At 41.1% G+C, this 27,392-nt stretch overlaps 1 protein-coding gene across 2 annotated transcripts in view; it reads right to left on the reverse strand.

Moving 5' to 3' along the window:
- Positions 1-27,392, reverse strand: part of LOC140199380 (integrin beta-2-like) — a 108,770-nt gene that overhangs the window by 20,051 nt on the left and 61,327 nt on the right. For both annotated transcript variants that reach the window (XM_072261372.1, XM_072261371.1), the window contains exons 7-12: positions 26,251-26,409; positions 22,227-22,322; positions 20,893-20,982; positions 14,508-14,645; positions 13,756-13,946; positions 7,037-7,269 (exon numbers count right to left, since the gene is read on the reverse strand). In XM_072261372.1, coding sequence (XP_072117473.1) covers positions 7,037-7,269; positions 13,756-13,946; positions 14,508-14,645; positions 20,893-20,982; positions 22,227-22,322; positions 26,251-26,409 — 907 coding nt within the window. The remainder of the gene's footprint in view (positions 1-7,036; positions 7,270-13,755; positions 13,947-14,507; positions 14,646-20,892; positions 20,983-22,226; positions 22,323-26,250; positions 26,410-27,392) is intronic.

The raw sequence follows: 27,392 nt of genomic DNA on the forward strand, positions 1-27,392 counted from the left end.
TTTTTAATAACTTTATTGTCCTTTGTGGCTACATGAAGTATTTGAGTAACATTTTGAACTCAGAATCAGGTTTCATAGTTGTTTTTGTCAGCACCTATCATGAGTTCGACAGCAGGCAGCCCAGCTTGAAAGAGGTCCAAGAAGTAGTAAGAACAGGATTTGGAGGAGGGGAAGAGTGGCCCACTAATGGAGGTTTGCATACAGTGTCTGGATTCTCAAGGAGGACATCAAGCAGTTTCAAGACATCTCACTGCTCAGCGTTGAGCATTTTTGAATGTTGCTGCCTGCCACTTAACGGAATACCTCCTGAGAATCATTACATTGACACCTCAATGCAGAAGGGCAGGATAGCATGGGTTCCAGGGTGTCTAGAGGATACAGGAGTGATCACTCAGTTTATCAGAGAAGCACAGAAAGGCAAGGGAAATCTCTCCGTGCTGTGGCTGGACCTCACAAAAGAAGTCGCCTTCAATTGCCACCATGTCCCAATCAGGACCAGTGAAATCATTCTGGACTACTACAGTAATTTAAGTCTAAAAGTCACCTCTGGGACAGTCACATTTGATTGGCATCATCTTGAGAAGGGAATTATAACAGGATGTACACTGTCTGTGATCATCTTCTTGGCGATGAACATATTGGCCAAGTCAGCAGAGGTAGAGTGTCCATTATCCATTAACCATTAACCATCTATAATAGAATTAATGGATGACCTAACTGTAACAACAACATCAGTTCCAGGATGCAGATGGATCCTCCAGGATCTGGAGAAGCCCACTGATTGGGCAAGAATGACCTTCAATCCTAAGAAATCCAGATCATTAGTACTTGAGAGAGGAAGGGTAGTTGACAAATTCCGCTTTAACCTGGGAGGTGCCCAAATTCCAAGCCTATCAGAGAAGACGTTGAAGAGCCTTGGCAAGGTGTTTAACGGCTCACTAAAGGACACAGCATCCAAGCATCCATCAAAGCAGCTGTGGAAGAGCTGCAGCAATGGTTGACTGCTGTGGATAAGTCAGGGTTGTCGGGTAAATTCAAGGCTTGGATTTGCCAGCATGGTATTCTCCTCGGATCCTGTAGCCTCTGATAGCCTATGATGTCCTACTTTCAACAGTTGAGACTATTGAGAGAAAACTCAGCCAACCTCTATGGAGGTGCCTGGGTCTACTGAAGAGCCTAAGCAGCGTTGCCTTGTATGGGAAGGAAAATAGAATGAAACTCCCCACCAGCAGTGTGAGCGAGGAGCTTATGGTCACCCACGCAAGAGAAGTGCTGAAATACAGAGACCCAAAGGTCTCATATGCTGGCATTCAGGTGAGGATGGGCAGGAGGTGGAGGGCACAGGATACAGTTGAACAAGCCAAAGCACAGCCATGCCATAGTGTGCGGGTGGGCTCAGTGGCATCGGGATGGGCAGGCTTAGGTTGCTTCCCAACAGTTCGCTACAATAAGGTGCTAGGAAGAGCGAAGTGTCAGTTGGTCCAGCATGAGGTGTGAACTGCTGTGGAGGAGCTACGTGCCAGCAAGGTTGCTGGCATACGGCAACAAGGCGCGTTGGCAAGATGGGACCAGGCAATGGAGCGTGACATCTCGTCGGGAGAAGTTTGGCAAACTGAATCCCACCACATCAAGTTCTTGATCCAGTCAGTCTATGACATCTTGTCAAGCCCAGTGAACCTCTACTGCTGGGGCAAGGCCAAAACACCAGCATGCTCCCTGTATTGAGGGAAGGAAACACTAAAGCACATCCTCAGCTGCTGCCAAAAGCCTTGGGGGAGGAACATTATCAATGGTGCCACGACCAGGTGCTGAAGACAGTGGCTGACACCTTGTGCACAGCCATCACCCAGCGAAGCAAGCAATTGCTTTTATCAAGGCAGGGAAGAAAGCTCAAATCCAATCCAAGGAGCATGCTGGCCTCCTAGAGACAGCAAGGGACTGGCAACTGAGAGTCAGTCTGGGGAAACAACTCAGATTCCCTGAGCATATCTTCTTGACCATGCTTAGGCCAGACATAGTGCTACTGTCAGAGTCATCTAGACAGGTGGTAATGTTGGAGCTGATCGTTCTCTGGGAAGAGTAGGCATGAAAGGAAAAAGAAAGTACCAAGACTTGGTGTAGGAGTGCTACAGCAAAGGGTGGCAGGCTCAATGTATGCCCATAGCGCTGGCCAATCCCTCTCCCAAACCTACAGCTGTATGGGCATCTCAGGAGCCGAGGAGAGGAAAGCCATCAGGAACACCATAAAGGCAGCAGAGAAAGCCTCGAGATGGCTGTGGATCAGGAGTAGTGATCCATGGTAGAGTGCTACTCAGGCACAAATCGGGGCCTGATCAACCCCGCCTGGGTCCCTTGGGTGAGGGTGTCTAATGTTGAAAGACCTGAAACACCCTGTGAGCCCAAGTTGCATCACTGATGATATACCTGAGTGTATTGTAAGATGTATCATTCTATCAATTTAAAAGAATAAAAACTATGTAAATTACAATACATATATAAATTTTAAAAATTAATAAATAGTGCAAAAGTAGAGGGAAAATATACTGAGGTAGTGTTCATGAGTTCATTGTCCATTCAGATTTCTGATGGCAGAGGGGAAGAAGCTGTTCCTTAAACATTGAGTTTCTATCATCAGACTCCTGTACCTCCTCCTTGATTGTATCAATGAGAAGAGGGCAAGTCCTGAGAGATGGGGGTTCTTTGTGACGGATACCGCCTTTTTGAAGATGTCTTTGATGCTGGGGAGGATAGTGCTCATGATGGATCTGGTTGAGTTTACTGCAACTTTTTCCCAGTCCTGTGCAGTGGCCCCTCTATACTAGAAGGTGATGCAACCAGACAGCATGCTGTGCGTGGTACAACTGTAAAATTGCGAGTGTCATTTGTGACATACCAAATCTCCTCAAACTCTTAATGAAATATAGCTGCTGTTATGCCTTCTTTGTAATTGTGTCAATATCTTGGGCCCAGGATAGATCTTCAGAGATGTTGACACCCAGGAACTCACCCTTCCACTGCTGATCCCTCAATGAGGACTGGTTTGTATTCCTTCGACTTTCCCTTCCTGAAGTCCACAATCAATTCCTGACATTGAGTGCCAGGTTGTTGGAGCTACTCAACCAGCTGATCTATCTCACTCTTGTATGCCTCCTTGCCACATTCGTGGGTGTAGAGTAGAGCAGTGGGCTAAGCACGCATCAAGGTACTCCAGTATTGATTGTCAGCAAGGAGGAAATGTTATTTCTGATCCACATCTCCTGGTGAGGAAATCAAGAATCCAGTTGCAGAGGGGAATACAGAGGTCCAGGTTTTGGAGCTTGTTGATTAGAACTGAAGGTATGAGTGTTGAAAACTGAGTTGTAATCAATAACAGCATCCTGACAGAGGTATTACTATTGTCCAGGCGATCGAAGGCCAAGCAGAGAGCCAGTGAGATTGCATTCACTGTACTGTAGATCTATTGTGGTGGTAGGCAAATTGCAGTGGGTCCAGGTCCTTGCTTTAGGCAGGAGATGATTCTAGCCACAGCCAATCTCTTGAAGTACTTCATCACAGTAGATGTGAGTGTCACTAGGCACTGAGCTCACTGCTCTTTTTGGGCACTGGAATGATTGCTGCCCTCTGAATCTCCAACTGCAGCATTGAGAGATTGAAGATCTCCTTGAATACTCTTGCTAGTTGTTTGGCACAGTTTTGTAGAGCCCCACCAGATACACAATCAGGGCCTGATGTCTTGCAAGTGTTCACCCTCTTGAGAGATGTTCTGACATCAGCTTCCAAGACAGAGATTACAGGGTAACCAGGGATTAGCACAGATATAGCTTTATTCTCCCTTTCAAAGTGTGCGTAAAAGGCGTTGAGCTCATCTGAGAGTGAAGTATCACAGCCATTCATGATGTTAGGTTTTGGTTTGTCAGAAGTAATGTCCTGCAAACCCTACCAGAGCAGACATGCATCTGATTACATCTCTAACCTCAATCAAAGTTGTTTTTTTTTAATCTTAAAACAGCCTTCTGTAGGTCATACCTGGATTTCTTGTATAGTTCTGGATCACCAGTTTTGAATGCCACAGGTCTAGCCTTGAACAGACTACAAATCTCCTGGTTCATCCAATGCTTTTGGTTGTGCATGTCCGGTATGTTCTTGAAGGTGTACATTCATTTGAAGTTGGGCACGTGGCCAGGTGGTTAAGGCATTCGTCTAGTTACCTCAAGGTCGCTAGTTCGAGCCTCAGCTGTGGTAGCGTGTTTGTGCCCTTGAGCAAGGCACTTAATCACACATTGCTCTAGTCTGTGCGAGGAGTGGTGCCCCACACAGACTTCCAATCTGCATGAAAATGCCTGATGCAGGCCTCTCATGGTCTGTGTTGACGTTCCCCCTCCCCCTGATGAAGTTGGTGCAAATGTGGCAAATTTGTTCAGATTCAAAGATGAATCCCTGAATATTGTCCAGTCCACAGGCTCAAAGCAGTCCTGTAAGCACTCCTCTCCTTCCTTGACCTTACCTTCTTGGGCCTCACCACTAGTGCTGCTGGCTTTAGTCTCTGCCTATACACTGGGAGTAGAAGTACATCCAGGTAATCAAACTTTCCAAAGTGTGGGCGTGGGATGGCACGGTAAGTGTTCTTGATGGTGATCAAGTGTGTTGGCTCCTCTGGTTCCACAGATGATATGTAGGTGGTAGATGTCCAGCGACTTCTTCAAAGTGGCCTGGTAGAAATCCACCAAAACGATAGGGAGGGCATCAGGGTGCGATTTTTCATGCCTGCTGATTATGGAGCTGAGCTCCTCCAGTACCTGCCTGATGTTGGCCTGAGATGGAATGTACACTGCTACCAGAATGATGGCGGAAATCAACCTTGGCATTTTGGGCGTCGCACGAATCTTACATGTGGCGCTCACATAAATACTTGTTTCTCTGGTAACACACCACTTCTTTATTTTCCTTGTCATATCTCTCTGTTGAAATTTATCTTGCAATCTTATCTCATTTTTAATTTGTTAATGTTGTAGTCCTTAGCAGTACTGGTGTCACTTGCAAAATTTAAATTATGTTTTTGATTAGATAGAGCTTGCTAACATGATACTTATTTTTTACAATGAAGATAGAACATATTTAAGGGATAATAGTACAGTCGGTTAAAATTAGTAGTGAGAAAAGTAAAATGAATGAAATATTGCAGAACTGTGGTGCTGCGGGTAGAGTTCTGCCTCAGTCTACAGATTAGCTTTATTTGTCACAAGTTCATTAGAACATACAGTGAAATGCGTTGTTTGCATCAAATCAATTCTGATCCTGAAACTGGAGCACCTGAAAGAAACTGACAAGGTCAAGGGAAGAACGTGCAGACTCCATTCAGAACTATTTATCAGGATTGAACCTGTCTCACTGCAGCAGTGAGACAGCAACTATTGGCTGCACCACTGTTCCACCTATTTCTAGATATTTTTCTACTTTTTCCATTCGTAGGATTTCTATTATTTTTCTCCCTACTCATTTTAACTAGCTGCTATCATTCTTTGTTCCTTAAGACTGTTATAGCCAGGGGTGGTAATGGGGACAAGCTCCTACTACCTATTAAATGCTCCCAATGGCGGGTGCCTCAAATAGCCTCTGACAACCAAGTCCAGCTCCTGAACTTCACATGTGGCTTAGCTACTAAGCCCAGAGGAACCGTTTCTATTGACAGGAGATGGGGCAAAGACGGGTTACTGGTGCCTTAAAACCTGTTGCTTCGGGCAGCTCAACTAGAGAAGGGAAATTCTGATTTCAAACTTCCACTGCTTTGCGGCTACCCGTATAATCCCTCATGGGGAAGGCTTTGGAAGTAAACCCTGAGGGAAAAGTCTGGAGCTGGAGTCCCTAAGGCAGTCCCACATTGAGCTCAATGCTGCTGGTACCAAACTGTATTGGTCTCTGCCACTACTTTGGGTTCATCAGGTTCGTGGAGAGGGGGAGCTTGCTACAAGGGCAACGGCTTGCTCTCCATATCATACTGCCCAGGCTTGTGTACCTGGACAGCCAGGACACAATGTCCATGGTCAACCCTGACAAATGGAAGCCTTCATCCATCCATCCTCGTATCATTCTTTGTATATGTTTTACATCTATTATTTAAAATAAGATAAGACCATAGATGCGGCCACTCAGCACCTCCCTTAGTTCTAAGATAAACTGCACTCTGGAAACACCAGCCAGAGGGAGCAATTCAATCCAATGAGCAGTTCATTGAAGGTCAAGGCAAAATTTGTTTTTCCGAACAGTCCCATCATACTCCATCAGCCAAACGTGGCATCACTCCCATTCAGCTGGGATGCAAACTGCATGCCAGACCTTATGACTTTGATAATATTCTGAATCAGCAATCACAGAGAATCATACAGGTTTTCTTTGACAGTTAAGTTACAAACATAAAGGACAATTCCATACAAGGAAGATTCTGCACACCGTGGCCACTTTATTTTGTACCTCCTGTACCCAATAAAGTGGCCACTGAATGTGTGTTCATGGTCTTCCACTGCTGTAGCCTATCCACTTCAAGGTTCAATGTGTTGTGCATTCTGAGATACTCTTCTGCACACCACTGTTGTAATGCATAGTTACTTGAGTTACAACCACATTCCTGTCAGCTTGAACCAGTCTGGCCATTCTCCTCTGTCCCCTCCCATTAGTAAGGCTGTTTTGCCAATCACTGGATTTTTTTTGTTTTTCTTACCATTCTCTATCAACTAGACAGATTATTCTGTGTGAAAATCACAGAAGAACAGCACTTACTGAGATACTTAAACTAACTTGTGTGGTACCAACAATAATTGCATGGTCAAAGTCACTTAGATCACAATTCTCCCCATTCTGATGTTTGGTCTGATCAACAACTGAACCTCTTGACCATGTCTGCATGCTTTTATGCATTGAGTTGCTGCCACATGACTGGCTGTTAAGATTCTTGCATTAACAAGCAGGTGTACAAGTTTACTTAATAGAGTGTCCACTGAGTGTATAATTAAACTAAGCATGTTAAAGAAGAAATACTCACCTGCACACAGTTTGCCCAAATTTCGCTCACAGTTCTGGTCATCACATTCGCAGTACTTGCCATAAATTTTTTTGTTGGGATGAGTATGACAACTGCACGCACCACAAAAACAGTCTCCCTGGTTGCTGCAGGTGGTTGATGTATTATCTTTACGACAGGCTGCGTCCAGATCTTGAGTGGAGCGCTTACCAAGGTCACATTCGCAAAACTTGCCAATCCAACCTGGAAGACACCTAGCAAGAGAGATAACAAACTCAGCTCTTCTGGTCATATTAGCATGTAGAGTAGTGAAAAATAAACAGTAAAACCCAACCAGTGTCCAACTGCGTTCACTGCGTACACCACCAATGAGTGGATTTCAAAAGTAATCCACTACAGAAGATCCAACAATATGACAATTCACAATGCAAATGCAGTCTGACAATCACTTACTTCCAAGCTCTCTATTTCAGGCAACAAGTATTCTGAATTTTGTCCAATGTGTTCCCTTTCTCATTCCCCCAGTATACACTAATGCAAAATTTTAAATGCAAATCTGGTGACCAATGCTATATTAAAACAGAAAAGCCGGAGATACTCAAAGGTGTGGGAGAGAGAAACATTAACGTAGAATTCAATGATTTTAGTAACTGAACTTCCTTGATTATACTGGAACTTCCCTTTCTGATGCAAGGTCATCAATGCACAACTTTAAATTCCCCTTGAAATACAGTGCCTATCAAAAGTATTAACCACCCCCTCCCCCGGAAGATTTCATGTTTCATGTTTTATTGTTTTACAACATTGAATCACAGTGGATTTAATATGGCTTTTTTGACACTGATCAACAGAAAAAGACTTGTTTCGTGTCAAAGTGAAAACAGATCTCTACAGAGTGATCAAAATTGATTACAAATATAAAACACAAAATAATTGATTGCGCAAGTATTCACCCTCTTCAATTCAGTATTTAGTAGATGCACCTTTGGCAGCAATTACAGCCTTGAATCTGTGTGGATAGATCATGATCAGCTTTGCACACCTGGGCTCTGCAAATTTTCCCCATTCCTCTTTACAAAACTGCCCAGGCTCTGTCAGATTGCATGGGGATCATGGGTGAACAGCCCTTTTCAAGTCTAGCCACAAATTCTCAATTGGATTGAGGTATGGACTCTGACTTGACCACTCCAGGATATTAACATTGTTGTTTTTAAGCCATTCCTGGCATCCCCAGTGAAGCATCCCCATGGCATGAGGCAACCACCACCATGCTTCACAGTAGGGATGGTGTGTTTTTGATGATGTGCGATGTTTGGCTTATGTCAAACATAGTATTTAGTCTGAAGGCCAAAAAGCTCAATTTTGGTCTCATCAGACCATAGAACCTTCTTATAGATGACTTCAGAGTCTCCCACATGCCTTCTGACAAACTCTAGCCAAGATTTCATGTGAGTTTTTTTTTAAACAGTGGCTTTCTCTTTGCCACTCACCCATAAAGCTGTGACTGGTGAAGCACCCAGGCAACAGCTGTTGTATACACAGTCTCTCCTGTCTCAGTCACTGAAGCTTTTAACTCTTCCAGAATTGACACAGGTCTCCTGGTTGCCTCCCTCACTAGTCCCCTTCTTTCATGGTCTCTCAATTTTTGAGAACAGCCTGCTCTAGGCAGATTTACAGCTGTGTCATATTCTTTCCATTTCTTGATGATTGACTTAACTATACTCCAAGAGATATTCGGTGACTTGGAAATTTTCTTGTATCCATCTCCTGACTTGTGTTTTTGAATAACTTTTTTCATGGAGTTGCTTGGAGTGTTCTTTTGTCTTCATAGTGCAGTTTTTGCCAGGATACTGACTCACCAGCAGTTGGACCTTCCAGATACAGGTGTATGTTTACTACAATCAAATGAAGCACCTTGACTGCACACAGGTCTCCAAAGACAGATCTCCATTGAGCTAGTTATGTGACTTCTAAAATCATTTAGCTGCACTAATGATGACTTAGATTACATTAGGTTAGATTAGGAATGCGTGCATTAAAAAATGATACAACATTCCTCCAGAATGATATCACAAGAAAACACAGAACAAACCAAGACTAAAACTGACAAAACCACATAATTATAACATATAGTTACAACAGTGCAAAGCAATACCATAATTTGAAAAAGAGCACAGTACATGGACATAGTAAAAAAAAGTCTCAAAGTCCCTATTTCGTGTGTCATATTAAAGGGGGTGAATACCTATGCAATCAATTATTTTGTGTTTCATATATTTGTAATTAATTTAGATCACTTTGTAGAGATCTATTTTCACCTTGACATGAAAGAGTCTTTTTCTGTTAATCAGTGTCAAAAAAGTCAAATTAAATCCATTGTGATCCGATGTTGTAAAACGATAAAACATGAAAACTTCCAAGGGAGGGGGATGAATACTTTTTATAGGCACTGTATATTTCTCAAGAGAGATTGATATTTCCCAACTACAGACAGCATTCTCTATTGCAAATTTCTAGCACTTCTGAGGTCTCACTTTCAGAGGTGAGAGTTTCAATATTCTCCTGCTCTTTTCCTCAATCATCTCCACATTTTGCTCTCATTCATTTTCCTCTACTCGCATCTCCTCCAGATACACCCGATATAATCCCAAGCAGTTCCCACCATCTAGTCAATGGTACCAAGAGCTTGTGTGAAATCTTTATTTTTCATCCTTTATTAATTGGGAAAATATAGGTCCTTACTGATGGTCTTGCTATACAACACCTTGCATTACCAACATGCTGAATACAGTGCATGATGTACCTTCCTGCACATTTGCATTGCAAACATAATCTTTTTTTTTACTGAGACCAGTCAGAGCTGCAGCAATACACTGTCACACAAGGCAATAAAAAAGTTGAAATAGCAATGGATCTCAGGGTCACATAAATGGTTCACTTCAATTTTTTGTTATTCTAAAAAAAACCTGTGTCCAGATGTTAGATTGAAAAATGTGGAATCAAAGAGTGAACTGATGATAATGAGTCATATTGTCATAGAGTCATGGAGCACTACAACACAGAAATAGACCTTTTGGTTCATTTTCACCATGGCAAACTGTTAATCTGCCTAGTCCCATTGACCTGCACCTGGACCATCTTCAAGCTTGCACTGCTGCAATTGGAGGTTCCCACCTACTTCAAAAGGACAACAATCAACCAGTGCCCAAGAAGAGCAGGGTGAGCTGCCTCAACAAATATTGCTCAGTGGCACTCGCATCTACTGCGATGAAGTGCTTTGAGAGCATGGTCATGGATAGAATCAACTCCTGCCTCAGCAAGGACAAGGAGCTGCAATAGGTCTTCTGCAGATGCAATCTCACTGGCTCTCCAATCAGCTTTGGCTCACCTGGATAGTAGTAATACCTACATCAGGCTGCTATTTATTGACTACAAGTCAGTGTTCAACGCAATCATATCCTCAGTCTAATCAACATGCTCCAAAACCTCTGCCTCTGTACCTCCCTCTGCAATTGGATCCTTGGCTTCCTCACTGGGAGGCCACAATCTGTGCAGATTGGAAATAACATCTCCTTCTTACTGATCATCAAATCTGGGGCACCTCAAGGGTGCATCCTTAGCCCAATGTTCTATTCTTTCTACACCCACGATTGTGTGGTTAGGCACAGCTCAGACACCATCTATAAATTTGCTGATAACACAACTATTTTTCTGGCAGAATTTCAGATGGTGACAAGGAGGAGTACGGAGCAAGACAGATCATTTGGTTAAGTGGTGTCACAGCAACAACCTTGCAATCAACGTCAGTATATCAAGGAATTGATTGTGAACTTGAGGAAGGGGAAGTCAAGGTAACACATGCCTTGTCCTCATTGAGGGTTCAGAAGAGGAAATGGGGGAGCAGTTTCAGGTTCCTGTGTGTTAACATCTCTGAAGATCTATCCTGGGCCCAAAATATTGGTGCAATTACAAAGAAGGCACAGCAGCAGCTATATTTCATTGGGAGTTTGAGGAGAGTTGGTATGCCACCAAAGACACTAGCAAATTTCTACAGATGTACCGCGGAGTGTTTTCTAGTTGGTTGCATCATGTCTGGTATGGAGGGGACATTACACAGGGTTGGAAAAAGCTGTGGAAAATTGTACACTCACAGCTCCATCATGGGCACTGGCCTCCCCAGCATCAAGTACACATTCAAAAGGCAATGCTTCAAAAAGGTAGCATCCTTCATTAAGGACGCCCAATCATCCAGGGCATGCCCTCTTCTCAGGATGCGGTACAGGAGCCTGAAGACACACACACTCAGAACATTTCATAAAGAGCTTCTTTTCCTCCACCACCATATTTCTGAATAGACAATGAATTCATGAACACTACCTTACTTTTATTTTCCTTCTCCTTTTGCACTATTTATTTAATTTAGTTTTTATATATGCTTTTTATTGAAATTTACAGTTTCTATTATTATGCACTGCAGCCATAAAATGACAAATTTTATGACCTATGCCAGTGATATTAAACCTGATTCTGATTCTGATGCCATAGCCCTCCATATGTGTTCCTATCCAAATTTCTCCTGAATGTTGAAATTCAACCATCATCCATCACTTTTACCATCCTCTGAGTGAAAAAGTTCCCCTCATGTTCCCCTTAAACGTTGCACCTTTCACCCTTAACCCATGACCTCAAGTTCTAGTCTCATCCAACCTCAGTGGAAAGAGCCTGCTTGCATTTACTCTATCAAAACTCCTCATAATTTTGTATACCTCCATCAAATCTCCTCTCATTTTCATACTCTCTAGAGAATAATGTCCTAACCTCTTCAAGCTCAGGTGCGCAAGTCCTAGCAACATCATTGCAAATTTTCTCTGCCCTCTTTCATTGTTATTGATATCTTTCCTGTAGGTAGGTGACCAGAACTGCACACAATACTCCAAATTAGGCTTCACCAGTATCTTTTCCAACTTTAACATAACACCCCAATTCCTGAACTCACTACTTTGATTTATGAAGGCCAATGTGCCAACAGCTTTCTTTACAACCTTATCTACCTGTGAAGCCACTTTCAAGAAATTATGTATAGTATTCCAAGATCCCTCTATTCTACCACACTCCTCAGTGCCCTACCACTCACCATGTAAGTTCTTCTCTGATTTGTCCTCCCACAGAGCAATGCCTCATACTTGTCTGTATTAAATTCCATCTGCCATTTTTATCCATTTTTCTAGCTGGTCCAGATCCTACTGCAAGTTTTCCTTCCTTGCTACCCCCAATCTTGGTGTCAGCTGCAAATTTGCTCATTGAGTTTACTACAACATCATCTAGGTTATTGATATAGATCCCAAGCAATGGACCCAGCACCAATTCCTGCAGCACACCAGTAGTCACAGGTCTCTAACCAGAGAGGCCAGCATCTACTACACTCCCTGGATTCTCCTGTGAAGCCAATTTCTAATCCAATTGACTTCCTTATCCTGAATGCCATGTGACTGAACCTTCTTGACCAACTTCCTATGTGGGATCTTGTCAAATGCCTTTCTAAGGTGGGAGGAGAAGATGGCAGCGCGACGCAGTGTGCACAGCTCTCCGGTGAACTGATATCGTATCTATTAAATAGGGGCCGTGGACAATTCTGATTTGATGAAGACAGAAGTGAGAAGCAGAGGAACATCTGGAGAAATTTCTGAAATGCCTGGTTCGCTGCTGTTGTTACTGTGTGATCGAGAATCTCCGGAAGGAAGGCCCCAAAATCCCCAGCTTTGCCTGCTGTTGGCGGCCGAGGCTGAGGTCGAAGCGTTCGGATAGAGATGGTGCTCGGTACTCGGTGTCGGAGGGCTGATCAGAGCTCAAAGTTTCCGGATGACTCAGAGTCGGACTGTGGTCGGGCGTGGCAGGGAGAGTTTTCTTCCTTCTCCCGTCTGCGTGAGATGTGGGACTTTCGAGAAACTTTGAACTTTTTTACTGTGCCATGGCCTGTTCTTCATCAAGTTATGGTTTTGTTGCACTGTTGTAACTATATGTTATAATTATGTGGTTTTGTTAGTTTTTCAGTCTTGGTCTGTCCTGTGTTTTTGTGATATCACACCAGAGGAATATTGTATCATTTCTTAATGCATGCATTACTAAATGACAATAAAAGAGGACTGCGTGTCCTCATAATCTAATCTAATCTAAGAATGCTTACATTTTGAGCTGTTTAGTTTATAGGAGGTTGAGGAGTTCTAACTTCAAGCATCTGAGGGAGAATAAAGGAACAAAGTAGTCAAAACAACTGTGCTTGATGTTAATGCACTCAGTAAAGGAGGGAGGAGAAGGAAGATGTGAAAAAGCAAATAGCTACAAATTAATACTTTACCATATTGTGGAAGCAATCAATGGAATTGATTTTCGAAGGTTGCTATAGCATTTTGCAGTTGTTATACAGCACTGTGATCCTAGATTGGATTTCTGAGCAATTATAATTTTGAATGAACTTCAGAGAAGCAATCAAACTGAGAACAAAATTAAATTTTCAAACAAAAGAGGTCTCCATACAGTAAGACACTTGATCTATCTCCAGTCAGCAACAAATATGTACATCTGTATATAAACTTTAATAAAGTAAAATACCAAGGTGCAAAGGACCAGCACACAAAATCTGGCACTGAGCCATCTTGAAGGAAAGTAACTAAAAACTTTGTTAAACAGTTATATTGACAAGAAAGATAAAGGATAAAGGAATTTTAAAAGAATTTTTGTACCTGCATACACCACACTTAACATGACCCGTGTTGTTGCAGTGTTTAGAAACTTCAGACTGATCATCACATTTACAGTCACACTCTGTTGTTAAAGAAATTTCTAATTTCTCAGTGAAGCCCAAGGGTTTGATCTCAAATGATTCTGTCTTTGGCAGGCACTTCTCTGCAGTTATTGTGACCGAGAAATGTATCTAGGAAGGTGAAAAGCATAAACATTAGAAGGTACAGCAAATACATTCCATCCATATTTTTCCATTTTTCCTGTATTTCATACTTAGGAAAGTATGCCTTTGCCTTTGCAATCCCAACCGGTCTCCATTAAATAATTAATATGTCCTATTTCTCCCTTGACCTATAGTGCATTTTCATTAGCTATGCAATTTATTTTATACATAGCAAACTGAAATTATTTTGTTTACTTCAATGTTGCTTCTTATTTTGGATATGAATTCTAGGTGTTTTTTTAGGCTTTTAGTGTCTCTATGTTCTTTTACAGTGATGAATTATATAATGGTTTCAAAAGTTCTGGTTACTAGATTGCAGAGCTGTTCAGCACATCCGGCAATTGATTTTGCAAGATTAATGATTCCAAAGGATATACATGGCAAGCTTCCTGAATTGGGAGGGACACACTGTGTACAATATATGAGCTCCTCACATGCATTAATACTCCCCCTTTTCCTACAATATTGAATCCAATTTTTGAAATTTATCTTGGTATTTTCCACAACGAGATCTCAGTCCCAACTTGCCTCCTCATTAATCTTCACATTTGAACAGACTCCTTCCTTGTCACTTTCTCTGCTTTCACCATTGCAGTGTGATCTGTAAGAAATCCGGACCCCATCTGGCAAGGTGTTGTGCTTTATTATCACCTTAGAAGAAAGATTCTGGAAAATACAAATTGATTATTAAGCAATGAATACTGATTTCTACCAAGTGGAAAAGAGCAAGCTAGTTAGATGAAGCAATAGGAAAGTCTTGTTTTATATTTTGAAAAAAATCTGTGTTTATTAATATGAAAATAATAATTTATCATTACAATAAATGTTATAACTAGGGTAGCTAAGAAAATATAAAAAGGAGCAAACATTTTTGGGGGAATGAGAGTGAGGCAGAATTTATGGTGGACATTGGTAACAATGGCGTACATGGGTAGAAAACTGGATGCAACCTCTGAAAAAGAATGAAATGTGTGGCTGCCATGGTGATGCAGGGGGAAGGGGTTTAGATTCCAGAAGCATCAGAGTTAATTCTGGGAGGCAACACCTGTGCACGCTAGAGGGATTGTACCTCATTGGAACCAGGGCCACTGTCTTCACCAGTACAATGGAAGGTTTGAGGTACTGGAGGAAGCAGAGAGGAGGGGCAGCAAAATATAACACTGGAAGTATTAGAGGTGGTTACACAAAGGAATAGGAAAGATGGATAGCACCAAAAGTAGTAAGGCTTTCATATGATCAGGCTAATAGGGAGTACGAGAAGACCATAAGGCACAGAATCAGAATTAGGCCATTCAGAAACAACATGCATGCAGAAGGACTTAGACAGATTAGGAGAATGAGGAAAGAGGCTGCAGATGGAATATGGTACGGGGAAGTGTAATGGTCACGCTTTTTTGTGTAAGTAATAAAAGCATAGATGATTTTCTAAATGGGGAGAAAATTCAGAAATCAGAAGTGCAAAAGGGACTTGGGAGTTCACAGGCAAGATTCCCTAAAGGTTAATTTGCAGGTTGAAACAGTGGTAAGGAAGGCAAATGCAATGTAAGTATTCATTTCAAGAGGACTAGAATATGAAAGCAAGAATGTAATGCTGAGGTTTTATCAGCCATTGGTCAGACCACACTTGGAGAACTGTGAGCAGTTTTACGCTTCTTATCAAAGAAAAGATGTGCTGGCATTGGAATGGTTGAGGGAGGTTCACCAGAATGATTCGAGGAATGAAAGGGTTAATGTACAAGGAACATTTTATGGCTCTGGGTTTGTACTCACTGGAGTTTAAAATAGCAAGGGGGGAATCTCACTGAAACCTATCAAATATTAAAAGACCTAAATAGGTTGGATATGGAGAGGATGTTTCCTATAGAGGGGGAGTCTGGGACAAGAAGGCACAGCCGCACATTAGAGGGACATCCATTTAGAACAGGGATGAGAAGGAACTTCTTTAGGCAGAGGGTGGTAAATCTGTGAAACTTATTGCCATAGACAGCTGTAGAGACCAAATCATTGGGTATATTTAAAATGGAGATTGGTAGGTTAAGAGCATCAAAGGCTATGCGAGAAGGCAGGAGAATTATGTTGAGAGGGATAATAAATTAGTCATGATCAAATGGCAGTGCAGATTCAATGGGCCAAATGGCCTAATTCTGCTCCAAAGTTTTATGGTCCTTCTATTCTGAGACTGTGCCCTCTGGTCCTAGATTCTCCTATTTTTGGAAACACCCTCTCCACGCCCACTCTATCCAGGCCTTTCAGTATTCAATAGGTTTCACTGAGATCTCCCCTCATTATTCTGAACTACTGTGAGTACAGGCCCACAGCCATCACAAGTTCTTCATACATTACCTTTTCATTCCCGAGATCATTCTTGTGAACCGCCTCTACATCCACTCCAACACTTACTTAGATAAGGGGACCAAAACTGCTCGTAGTACTCCAAATGCTGTACAAAGCCTCATGAAGGTCTAAGAAGGATATAAAAAGGTTTAAGATAGAACATGGGATTGTGATGTTTTGACAGAGAGAGATACAGTAAGTAACAGGGGAGAAATGAATAATAAAAATATTCTCACTTCAAAGTGTGTTCAGAAAAGGAGTGGATTGGACGCTGATTAAAGATAATGTTGCAGTGCTGAAGAGAAAAGATACTTTGGAGAAGTTTAGTGTTAAGAAACAATAGAGATACCTGTACACATTGCGGGGGGGGGGGGGGGTGGCATTCTGTAAGCCCCTGATGTGTGAGGAGAGTAAAGGGGAAAATTTACAAGCAAATTGAAGAGAATATGAAAGAGTAGAGATAATGGGAGAGAAAAAAATTTCCTAACATTACAGAAAATGGTAATAATACAAGAAACCTTCTTCAAGATAATATAGACTAGTGAAATGGGGGATGTAATAGTTCAACTCTAATGAAGAAAAATATGATTATATATCATATTTTCATTATACATCATATATCATATTTTATAGAGAGACATCGTTGCAAGGTGGGAACAAGTTTCATCAGGAGTGAGCCATAATTTGAAGTATCGAGTGAGAGAGACATTGTTGCAAGGTGGGAGCCATTTGTAAAGAACAAGTCTCATCCAGAGTGAATTTTATTTGAGCCAAAAAAAAAGAAGAGGTGTAAGCAGAGCAGCCATTGTTGGAGTGGGCCAGGGTTAGAGTGGGAGGCGCTGGCTCAACAGGCTTGGGCAAGCATAGCTGGAGGTTCTAAGTAAGTTTCTAGAATTTTTTTCTCTTTCTTTGCCTATTAGTACATAGCTAGGACACTGACAATAGGTCTACTGTTAGTAGTATGCTTTCTGTGTCAGATGTGGAAACTCTGGGAGACCTTCAGTCTCCCTGATAACTATATCTACATGAAGAGCATTGAGCTGCAGCTCCCTAGACACCATGTTAAGCGACTTGAGTTGCTGCTCAATGACCTTTGGCTCCTATGGGAGAATGAGGAGGTGACAGTAAGAGCTACAGGGAGGTAGTCACCCCTAGGTTGCAGGAGACGAGAGAGGGAAAGGGAATAGGCAGTCAGTGTAGAGTATCCTTGTGGACATTCCCCTCAATAATATGTATACGGCTTTGGATACTGTTGTGGGAATAACCTACCAGGAAAAAGCCATAGTGACCAGGACTCTGGCACTGGGTCTGGCTCTGTGGCTCAGGTGGGAGAAGAGGAGTGCATAGTGGTAGCAGATTCCATATTCAGGGGGGCAGACTGGAGATTCTGTGGGCATGAAAAAGAAATCCAGATGGTATTTTACCTGCCAGGTGGCAGTGTCGGAGATTTCTCAGATCAGGTCCACAGTGCTCTGAAGGGGGAGGGTGAGCAAACAGAATTTATGGTACATATCAATAGCAATGACATCAGCAGGAAAAGGGAGGAGGTATTAAAGAGAGAAAATAGCAAGTTAAATGGAAAGCTGAAAAGCTGGACCTCCAGGGTAGTAATCTCCAGATTGCTGCCTGTGACATGTGCCAGTGAGGGTAAGAATAGGATGATTTGGCAGATGAATGTGTGGCTGAGGAACTGGTGTAGGCAGCAGGGTTTCAGAGTTCTGAATCCCTGGGATCGCTTCTTGGGAAGGCGATGACCTGTAGAAAAAGGACAGGTTACACCTGAACATGAGGAGGACCAATATCCCCGTGGGCAGATTTGCTAGAGCTGTTGGGAAGGGTTTAAACAAATTTGGTGGGGGGTTGGTGGGAATCAGAAACGAGAACTGAGGATGGGGCAGTTGGTGTACAAGTAGATGCAGTGTGTGGTGAGACTATGAGGAAGGATAGGCAGATATTAGGGCAAAATTGCAGTCAGTGGGATGAGTCAAAGAGTAACTGGGGACAAAATCAAAAAGGGTTATGAATACAGGTTGGCCGTTGCTATATTTGAATACACACAGTATACAGAACAAGGTAGATGGTCTTGTTGCACTGTTAGAGAGTGGCAGATAGAACATTGTCAGCATCACTGAGTCATACTTGAAAGAAGATCATAGTCGGGAGCTGAACATCTAAAGATACACGTTGTATCCAAAGGATAGGCAGGTAGACAGAGGGGACAGGGTAGCTCTTTTGGTAAACAATGAAATCAAATCCTTATAAAGAGATGGAAGGATCAAAAGATTGTGAATCTTTGTGGGTAGAGTTGAGAAACTGCAAGGGTAAAAAGACCATGATGGGATTTAGAAACAGGCCTTCAAATAATAGCCAATACGTGGGATACATATTACAATGGGAGATAGAAAATGATGTAAAAAGGGCAATGTTACAATAGTCAAAGGCGATTTTGATATACAGGTAGATTGGGAAAATCAGGTTGGTGCCTGATCCCAAGATAAGGAATTTGCAGAACACCTACAAAATGGCTTTTTAGAGCAAATTGTGGTTGAACCTACTAGGGGAAAGGCACTACTGGGTTGGGTGTTAGATAATGAACCAGATTTGATAAGGTAGAGAAACCCATAGGAGGTAGTGATCATAATAGGATAGAATTCACCCTGCAGTCTGAGAGGAAGATAAAGTCAGATGCATCAGTATTACAGTGCATTAAAGAAAATTACAGCGGCATGAGAGAAGAGCTGGTCAAAGTTGACTGGAAGGAGACGCTAGCAGGGTTGATGTCACAACAACAATGGCTAGAGTGTCTGGAGGCAATTTGGAAGTTGCTGGATAGATACATTCCAAAGATGAAGAACTATTCTAAAGGAAGGATAAGGTGACCATGACTGACAAGGGAAGTCAAACACAGTATAAAAGGAAAAGAAGGGACATAAAGTAAAGCAAAAATTAGTGGGAAGTCAGAGGATTGGGAAGCTTTTAAAAGCTAACAGAAAGCAACTAAAAAGCCTATAAGAAGAGAAAAGATGAAATATGAAGGAAAGCTGGCCAATAAAAGAGAATACCAAAAGTTTTTTTCAGAGTAAAAGAGAGACAACAGTGGATATCAGACCATTGGAAAATTACACTGAAGAGGTAATAATGGAAGGAAAGAAATGATGGACAAATTTATTAAGTATTTTGCATCAGTCTTCCCTGTGGAGAACACTAGCAGACTGTCATGGAGTAGAAGTGAGTGTTGTTGGTATAGGAAAAGGTGCTTGGAAAGCTAAAAGGTATGAAAATAGATAAGTCACCTCGACCAGATAGGCTCCAACCCAGGGTTCTGAAAGAGGTAACTGAAGGGATTGTGGAAGCATTAGTAATTATCTTTAAAGAATCACTAGAATCTGGCATGGTTCCAGACAACTGGAAAATTGCAATGTCACTCCACTCTTTTGAGAAGGGATGGATACAGAAGAAAGGGAATTACAGGCCAGTTACCCTGATTTCAGTGATTGGGAAGACATTGGGAGTCCATTATAATTGATGAGATTTTGGGTACTTGATAAAATAGACCAAAGTCAGCATGGTTTCCTTAAGGGGAAAACTTGTCTGACGAATCTGTTTGAATTCTTTAAGTAACTTTGTTTTTGTACTCTGAAAAGTAAGGAAGTTATGATGAACATTTACAAAACACTAATTCAGCCACAAATGGACTATCGTGTCTTGTTCTGAACAGCACTTTAAAGGAGCAATGTGAAGGTTTTAGAGAGGATATGGGAGAGATTTCCTGGAATAATTCCAGGGATGAAGCATTTTTGTTTCATGGACAGACTGAAGAACATAAAAAATAGGAGCAGGAAAAAACCATACAGCTCTTCAAACCTGCTGGTCTTTGACCTCACACCATTTTCCTACCCTATCCTGATATACTTTGATTACTGATACATGTCTATCTCTCTTTTCAATGTAATCAATAGCTGAGCCTCCACAGCTCTCCATGGTATACAGCCTCCACAATTCACCAACCACAGAGCCAAGGGAAACACCTTTCACATATCTGTAGTTGAAAATATTTCATTTTCCCTGTCTTCTTGAAACAGAGGAGCATGAGAGGGAATATAATAGGATATAAAATCATTGAAGGACCCAACAGAGAAAATGGAGAAAAACCACCTGTTGCCAGAAGGTGGAAGAATAAGGGACACAGAATGAATGTGATTTGCAAAAGAACCTCAAGTAATAGTGAATCTGAAAGCTCTGCCTGGGTTGGAGGAGGTTGGGGTCTTGGTATAGTGGAAATGTATTTAATCTTGGGATTGAAAGGGAAATTAGATAAGAAAGGAAGTAGCTTGTCAGGCTTTGGAGAGAGGACAGTGATATGGATGAGCTGGAATGATCCAGTACAGAGCCAGCACATTCTTAATTTCATGATCTATTCAAGTCAAATATTTGCTCTGAAGCTGTCGTTGTAAGATAAACAGATGCTTCACTTATGAGCTTATCAATATGCTTACTCACAGAGTGTTAGTCCTTTATCTTGATCCTCCTTTTTAATGGCAAGTGATTAAAACTAAAATTCACATTAAACAGGACCTACATTATAGGCATCTTTGATTAGCTGAACCACATTACTGGAATCCTCTTTCAATTCTCCCACTGCAGACTTTGGAATCATGGTACTTAGATCCTAGAATGAAGCCAAAAGATTAATGAGAAGATATTTTTATTACTTCATGGTGCTAGAAGAAGACCGTAAAAAGAAAGTCTGCAGTGTAAAGAGGTATGACCTTGCAGCAAGAACCAGGAAAAATAAAATATTTTAAATTGTTCATTAGTAGTGAATAGAATTTGATTATTTTTAAAACCCTTTGGATGCTATTAGGCTCTCAAAACATTGGATAACTTACTGATAAACTCACAAGAGTTGTGCTTATTGGGAGCATAAATTAGAACAATTGGGTTAATAACACATTGGCAACATCTGTCTTTTGTTTTGTTTAGGTTCAGCTTTTGTGAAGATTTAAGTAACTTTTATGTTCCATGCTCGAGTCTTCATAGCCTGTCTGTTGATTCTTTATTCCTTTCCCTTTCAGGTAGTTAACCATCATTAAATGTATCTGCACTATTCAATAAAGTGTAGAATTTTTCTTTTATTGTCTATTGTACGTTTCTCAAAAAAAACCACTTTTCTATACCCAAAGATAAAACGCATTTAATTTTTAAAGTACAACATAATTTTTTTTCTGCATAGAAATGTGACTATTTATGGAAGAAGAGAGCTATTATACTTTTGGCTATCTTTGGAAACAACAAAAATTAAATTCCTTGTTAACAGTTGGCTGAATGGTGACTTTAATTATTATCCAATAGAGAAGAACTCAATGAAAGTTAAACTTAGCATGTTGACTTTACCCTAGACAAAACTAAATTGTCACAGCATTTGGATCATTTATTTGGTATGTACAATTCACATCAGGGGGCAATCCAGTAGAAGACTGGTTCTCATTGTTTTGAGAAGAAAAAAAAGCTTGTGGAAGACAAACTCTTGATTAAATATTATAAAGGTCATGGTTAATTGATATTTTGATGTTTTCTCCCACGCCTCTGAGATCAGAAAAATGTTTCATGATTTCCCTGTTATTAACTGCTAATTCACTTGTTATAGTTTGTATTCAAGATGTTCTGTTCTTCTTCCACATTTTTAAGGTAAAATTCTATAAATTATTAGTTGATCAATTTATATTTTTGTGAAAGCCAATTGCAAAGGCTTTCTTTTATGATAGATAGGTAACTTGGCACTTTTCACTTTTCTGTGAAATCATACCATAATCATGGCAAAAATTCAATGGCAAAATTATACTAGAACAAATGAACTAACACATTGACTTTATTGTTAATAGTTAAATATTAACTTTTGTCTGAAATGATTACCTGGTATATTGGCATTATTTTACTTGTAACGGCAAAAATGGGTTGAATGTTATTTTCTGCCAATTTAGCAGCCAACTCAGCCACAGACGGATAGTCCTAGAAAACAGACATCAGAAAAAAAGATAAAATGCATTATTAACGTCGGGATAGGGGAAATGAACAGCAACTGCTACATCACATACTGAACAACAATGGGATTAGTATTTACATAAAACACAAAAGAATTCATGGCTTCATTCAGAAATGAAACTAGCTTTGTGGGCCAGCATCTCAACTAATAAACTACCAGATTTTCTTTGACATTGATTTCAGACTGAAAGCTCAACCTGTTTACTTGATAAATAAAGACTACCCAGCTTCACAATGAACGTTGATTGGTTGATTCACAGCTTGTGACTGTGCTGCCCATAATTTCAGCTGCCTTGACTCAAACTCAAAAGTATCAGACAATCTTTCTATATGGAACTCACATTCCAGATAGTGCAGTGGTACTAATGTTACACAATCAACAGTTATGATTCTGTTATTAAATTTCAATTCTTCATTGATGGTGTGACTTTTAAAATCATCAATAAATAGCATGCAAAAATTTGCTTGTCCAAGACACAAGAGTATCTACATTTGAGCAACACACATCAAAGTTGCTGGTGAACGCAGCAGGCCAGGCAGCATCTGTAGGAAGAGGTGCAGTCGACGTTTCAGGCCGAGACCCTTCGTCAGGACTAACTGAAGGAAGAGTGAGTAAGGGATTTGAAAGTTGGAGGGGGAGGGGGAGATCCAAAATGATAGGAGAAGACAGGAGGGGGAGGGATGGAGCCAAGAGCTGGACAGGTGATTGGCAAAAGGGGATACGAGAGGATCATGGGACAGGAGGTCCGGGAAGAAAGACAAGGGGGGGGGACCCAGAGGATGGGCAAGAGGTATATTCAGAGGGACAGAGGGAGAAAAAGGAGAGTGAGAGAAAGAATGTGTGCATAAAAATAAGTAACAGATGGGGTACGAGGGGGAGTATCTACATTTGGCTCTGTTGCTTTCTTAAGTAGAAAACATTTTCTGTGATTGCAGAAGTAACCCAGTATTGAATTGCATTTCCTTTCATTTTGAGTCCCATGTTGCGATAGGACTGAAATAGATTGGTGGAGTATTGACGGGATGAGAGAGCTCTTAGTTATTCAGGGGAGATTTACAGGAATAATTCCAGAGATGAAGCACTTTTGTGAAGAACATAAAAAGTAGGAGTATGAAAGAGCATTCAGCTCTTCAAACCTGCTGGTCTTTGACCTCACACCATTTTCCTACTCTATCCTGATATACTTTGAATACTGATACATAGCTATCTCTTTTTTTCAATGTAATCAACAGCTGAGCCTCCACAGCTCTCCATGGTAGACAGCCTCCACAATTCACCAACCACAGAGCCAAGGGAAACATCTGTAGTTGAAAATATTTCACTTTCACTGTTCTTTTTGAAACAGAGGAGCATGAGAGGGAATATAATAGTAGTATTTAAAATCATTGAAGGACCCAACAGAGAAAATGGAGAAAAAAACCACCTGTTGCCAGAAGGGGCAAGAACAAGGGGCACAGAATGAATGTGATTTGTAGAAGAACCTCAAGTAATAGGTGGAAAAGATGACATGAGCAACAGTTGTGATTCTGTTAGTAAATTTCAATTCTTCATTGATGGTGGGGCTTTTGAAATCAGTCAATAAATAACATGCATAAATTTGCTTGTCCAAGACATGAGAGTATTATCTATATTTATTTTCAGCTCTGTGGCTATCTTTTTCTCTGTGATTACAGAAATAACACAGTTCTGCACAGCACTCATTTACTTTCTTTTTGAGCCCCAAGTTTGTGGTCAAACATTCATTTTTGTGAAATTTTCTGTCTAGTCTATGGTTGTATTGTTTTAGTTTGCTTTCACGGCATCAATGGCAAAGCCAACAACTCTTAGTCAACCTTTATCATCAAAGATGCTTTCTTGGACTGTTGCCACCAATGTAATGGAGACATGCTGACTAGTGCATTAACTGGTCTACTGGGCCATTTCAGAGCTCAGTTAAAATTCAACTATATTCCTCTTGTTGATAAGTCAAATATAGTCCAGACTGGCAAAGGACAGCCAAGCACCAGTTAATCCATCCAAGACCATAAATATTTCTCAAATACTGTATGGTGTTGCTATATGAGCCATTGGTGAGTAATGGGTACAACTGTGAATGAGTGATTATCATTTGCAATCCCAATTTACGTTGGAGTTAAATGAAATTAGATAGGACTGAAATAGACTGGTGGAGTATTGAGGGGGATGAGGGAGTTCTTAGTTATTCCTAAATTTCCGCCTCATCACAATGAATAATCAAGAAATCTCTGCTTTAAATTATCAAATATTTGCAGGAATATGATTTTAAACATTCAAGAATGTCTGGCTACAAGCAAAAAATAACTGCTGCATTTCAGTACCATTGATAATGCAGCATTTATTCCAAATGAATTATTATTCGTACTTGATCAAAATTTGACACCGAGTTATGTCCAGAAATATTAGGACAAGTGAGCATAAGGTTGGGCAATGAAATAGACTTGAAAGAATACCTGAAAGAGAAAGAGAAGTAGAGGTGTCAGGAAAAAATTCCAGTTCACGCTGTTGGTAGCTGAAACGATGAACACAAACAGAAGGACGAAGGGTCTCGGCCCGAAACATCAACTGTATCTCTTCCTAGAGATGCTGCCTGGCCTGCTGCATTCACCAGCAACTTTTATGTGTGTTGCTTGCAATTCCAGCATCTGCAGATTTCCTCGTGATTGCGAACACAAATAGAGGTGTAGCTAACTTTGACAATAATCAATCGAATTGGGGAAGCTTGGGTTTCAGAGGGCTATCCTTAGACCAGTGTCATGAAGCAACATGAAAACAGGGATGAGAATTTTAAAATCTGTTCTGGGAGTCAGAATGTGACAGCAGGCAGAAAGCAGATCTGTGAGAAGGTCTTAGTGAAAGTTAGGATATAAAAATCAGAGCACTGGATGCTCTCATTGTGACAGAAAGTAAAATTAGTTAGACTAGCCAGGAGAGTATTGGAATAGTTTTCTCTGGAGGGGAACAAAACAACGGATGAACTTTCCAGCAGCAAATAAACAGACATGGGGCAGACTCAAAGAATGTTAGACATGTGAAGTAGGCGGTCTTCATAACTCACCGACACATGAGGTGAAGCTTGCCTCTGAATGCAATATGACAAGATCTTGATCAGTTTGGTTAAGTTTCATTCAAATGTCAGGGAGACAATGGGGTCTGTGGAGAGTAAGTTGTGATGGGAAACAGGCTTTTGCACATTGGTTGTCTGTCCATCTTGTGTGTGGTGTTTCACTGATTCTATTGTGTTTCTTTGTATTTACTGTGAATGCCCATAACAAAATGAATCACACTATATACCATATAGTGACATATGGCATGTGTACTTTGGTAATGAATTTATTTTGAACTTTGAAATTTATAGTATGTTTTATATTTTGAGGTTAGATTTTCAACCCACAGTGATTGAGATTGAGATTTGGACCATGGAGATTGCCACTGTTTTTCTTTTTTGACACAATAGACTCTACTGTGAGAAGTGATAGCTGACAGGCTTTCTACTGCTTTGTAAATGGGTATTATTGTTTGTATTGGAAGATCTCATTCTACATAATTCCTGTTGTTAAGCTGATATTGCCAGCAAGGTTAGAGCTTAAATGTTATGCTTTAATGAACTGCAGCAAGATGTGAGATACAACAGCCATTTCTTTCCCTTTGCCACTCATCCATCCTTGTACCAACTAAATGAAGCTTAACAAATAATTGGAAGCCAGTGCTGAACCTCCCTCTGAAACAGTCCACGAGTCAAAACAAATAAAGAACGGGTGAATGTAGTTCTGTTCTGCCATCAACCAAGTGACATTGCTTCTCAGCTGCAACATTTAGGCCCCTCATTGAATGCTTGGACAGTTCTGTTCATGTGGACAACTTAGAGGCTACACTTACATATTTTGTGTCATCTTCATAAAAGCCGTCTCTATTGAGATGGCACTTGCCATCATTGGGTGTTAGGATTGCTCCAAGCTTCCCATCTCCAGCAAAGTGAAATCCATCATCTGAAGTGTAAACAAGAAGACGTGTGACGTTGCGCCACCCAATCCGCTCCTGTGGGGAACAATGTTCATTTTAGCCAGGTATATAACCTTTAAGCAAGCCTTTACAAAAGTATACGTTTCAATCATTTTAATATTTATTGACTCACTTGAAAATGTACAGAAGCAATATTTAAATTTTGTACTTTCAGCTTATACTAATGGACGGGGGCAGCAGACAGTGACAGAGAGAGTGATTGAGTAACAGAGAGAGAATTTCAGTAGATGTGGAGCAATCTGGCATCCCTACTGATGTTTTGTTCCTTGCCCCAACTCAGTTCCCTATTTTCTCCTTGTGGCAAATAGTCAAAAATGTTTCCATCCATGTGAGAGTATGCAAGTGACATCTAAGTAGGGGAAATATAACAAATGCCTTTTCACCTTTGTAGACAATGTCCATAAGATCGCTGTTTAGACCTAAAGGTGGCAGCTTGGCCTTAGAATTTTTCAGAAGAAGGTCTTAGAGGTCTATATAACTGCTAGTAGCTTAATAAGTACTAAGTATGTGCAGTATTTACCTGGAGATATTAAACAAAATTATGCACTTTGTTGCTGTTGTTTTGTATGGCAGGTGTTTTCTCTTCAAACTTCTAATTGTTTTTTTGTCAAGCCACTCCTCCAGCTCATGGCCGCGTCAATGGACCATGGCAAAGCTGTCTCGGATCTTGGTGAGAGCGCATGGTGGGACCAGGTGGAGGATGTCCTGTGTTGGGGCACCAGAGGGGCAGGCTGGGGTTTGTCAGGCACACCACTGGTGTACTGTCTGTGCTCTTTTGGCATGCCAACTTCTGAGTGTATTTGCAGCTGTCCAGTTTTTTCTGGTAGCGAGGAGCAAGATGGAGCGAGGTCCATCCAAGACCTGGATTAGCATGTAGACATCGTGTGAAGGCTTGCATGCTTCAAGGACTCCATCAGGCGATGCCAGCTCAGGGCCACCCATGTTGGAGCGGCTGTCCACGAGAAGCCAGATAAAGATTGATCCAACCCCGGCTCCCG

This window comes from Mobula birostris, chromosome 6 (genome assembly GCF_030028105.1).
Source record: "Mobula birostris isolate sMobBir1 chromosome 6, sMobBir1.hap1, whole genome shotgun sequence".
Classification (NCBI taxonomy): domain Eukaryota; kingdom Metazoa; phylum Chordata; class Chondrichthyes; order Myliobatiformes; family Myliobatidae; genus Mobula; species Mobula birostris.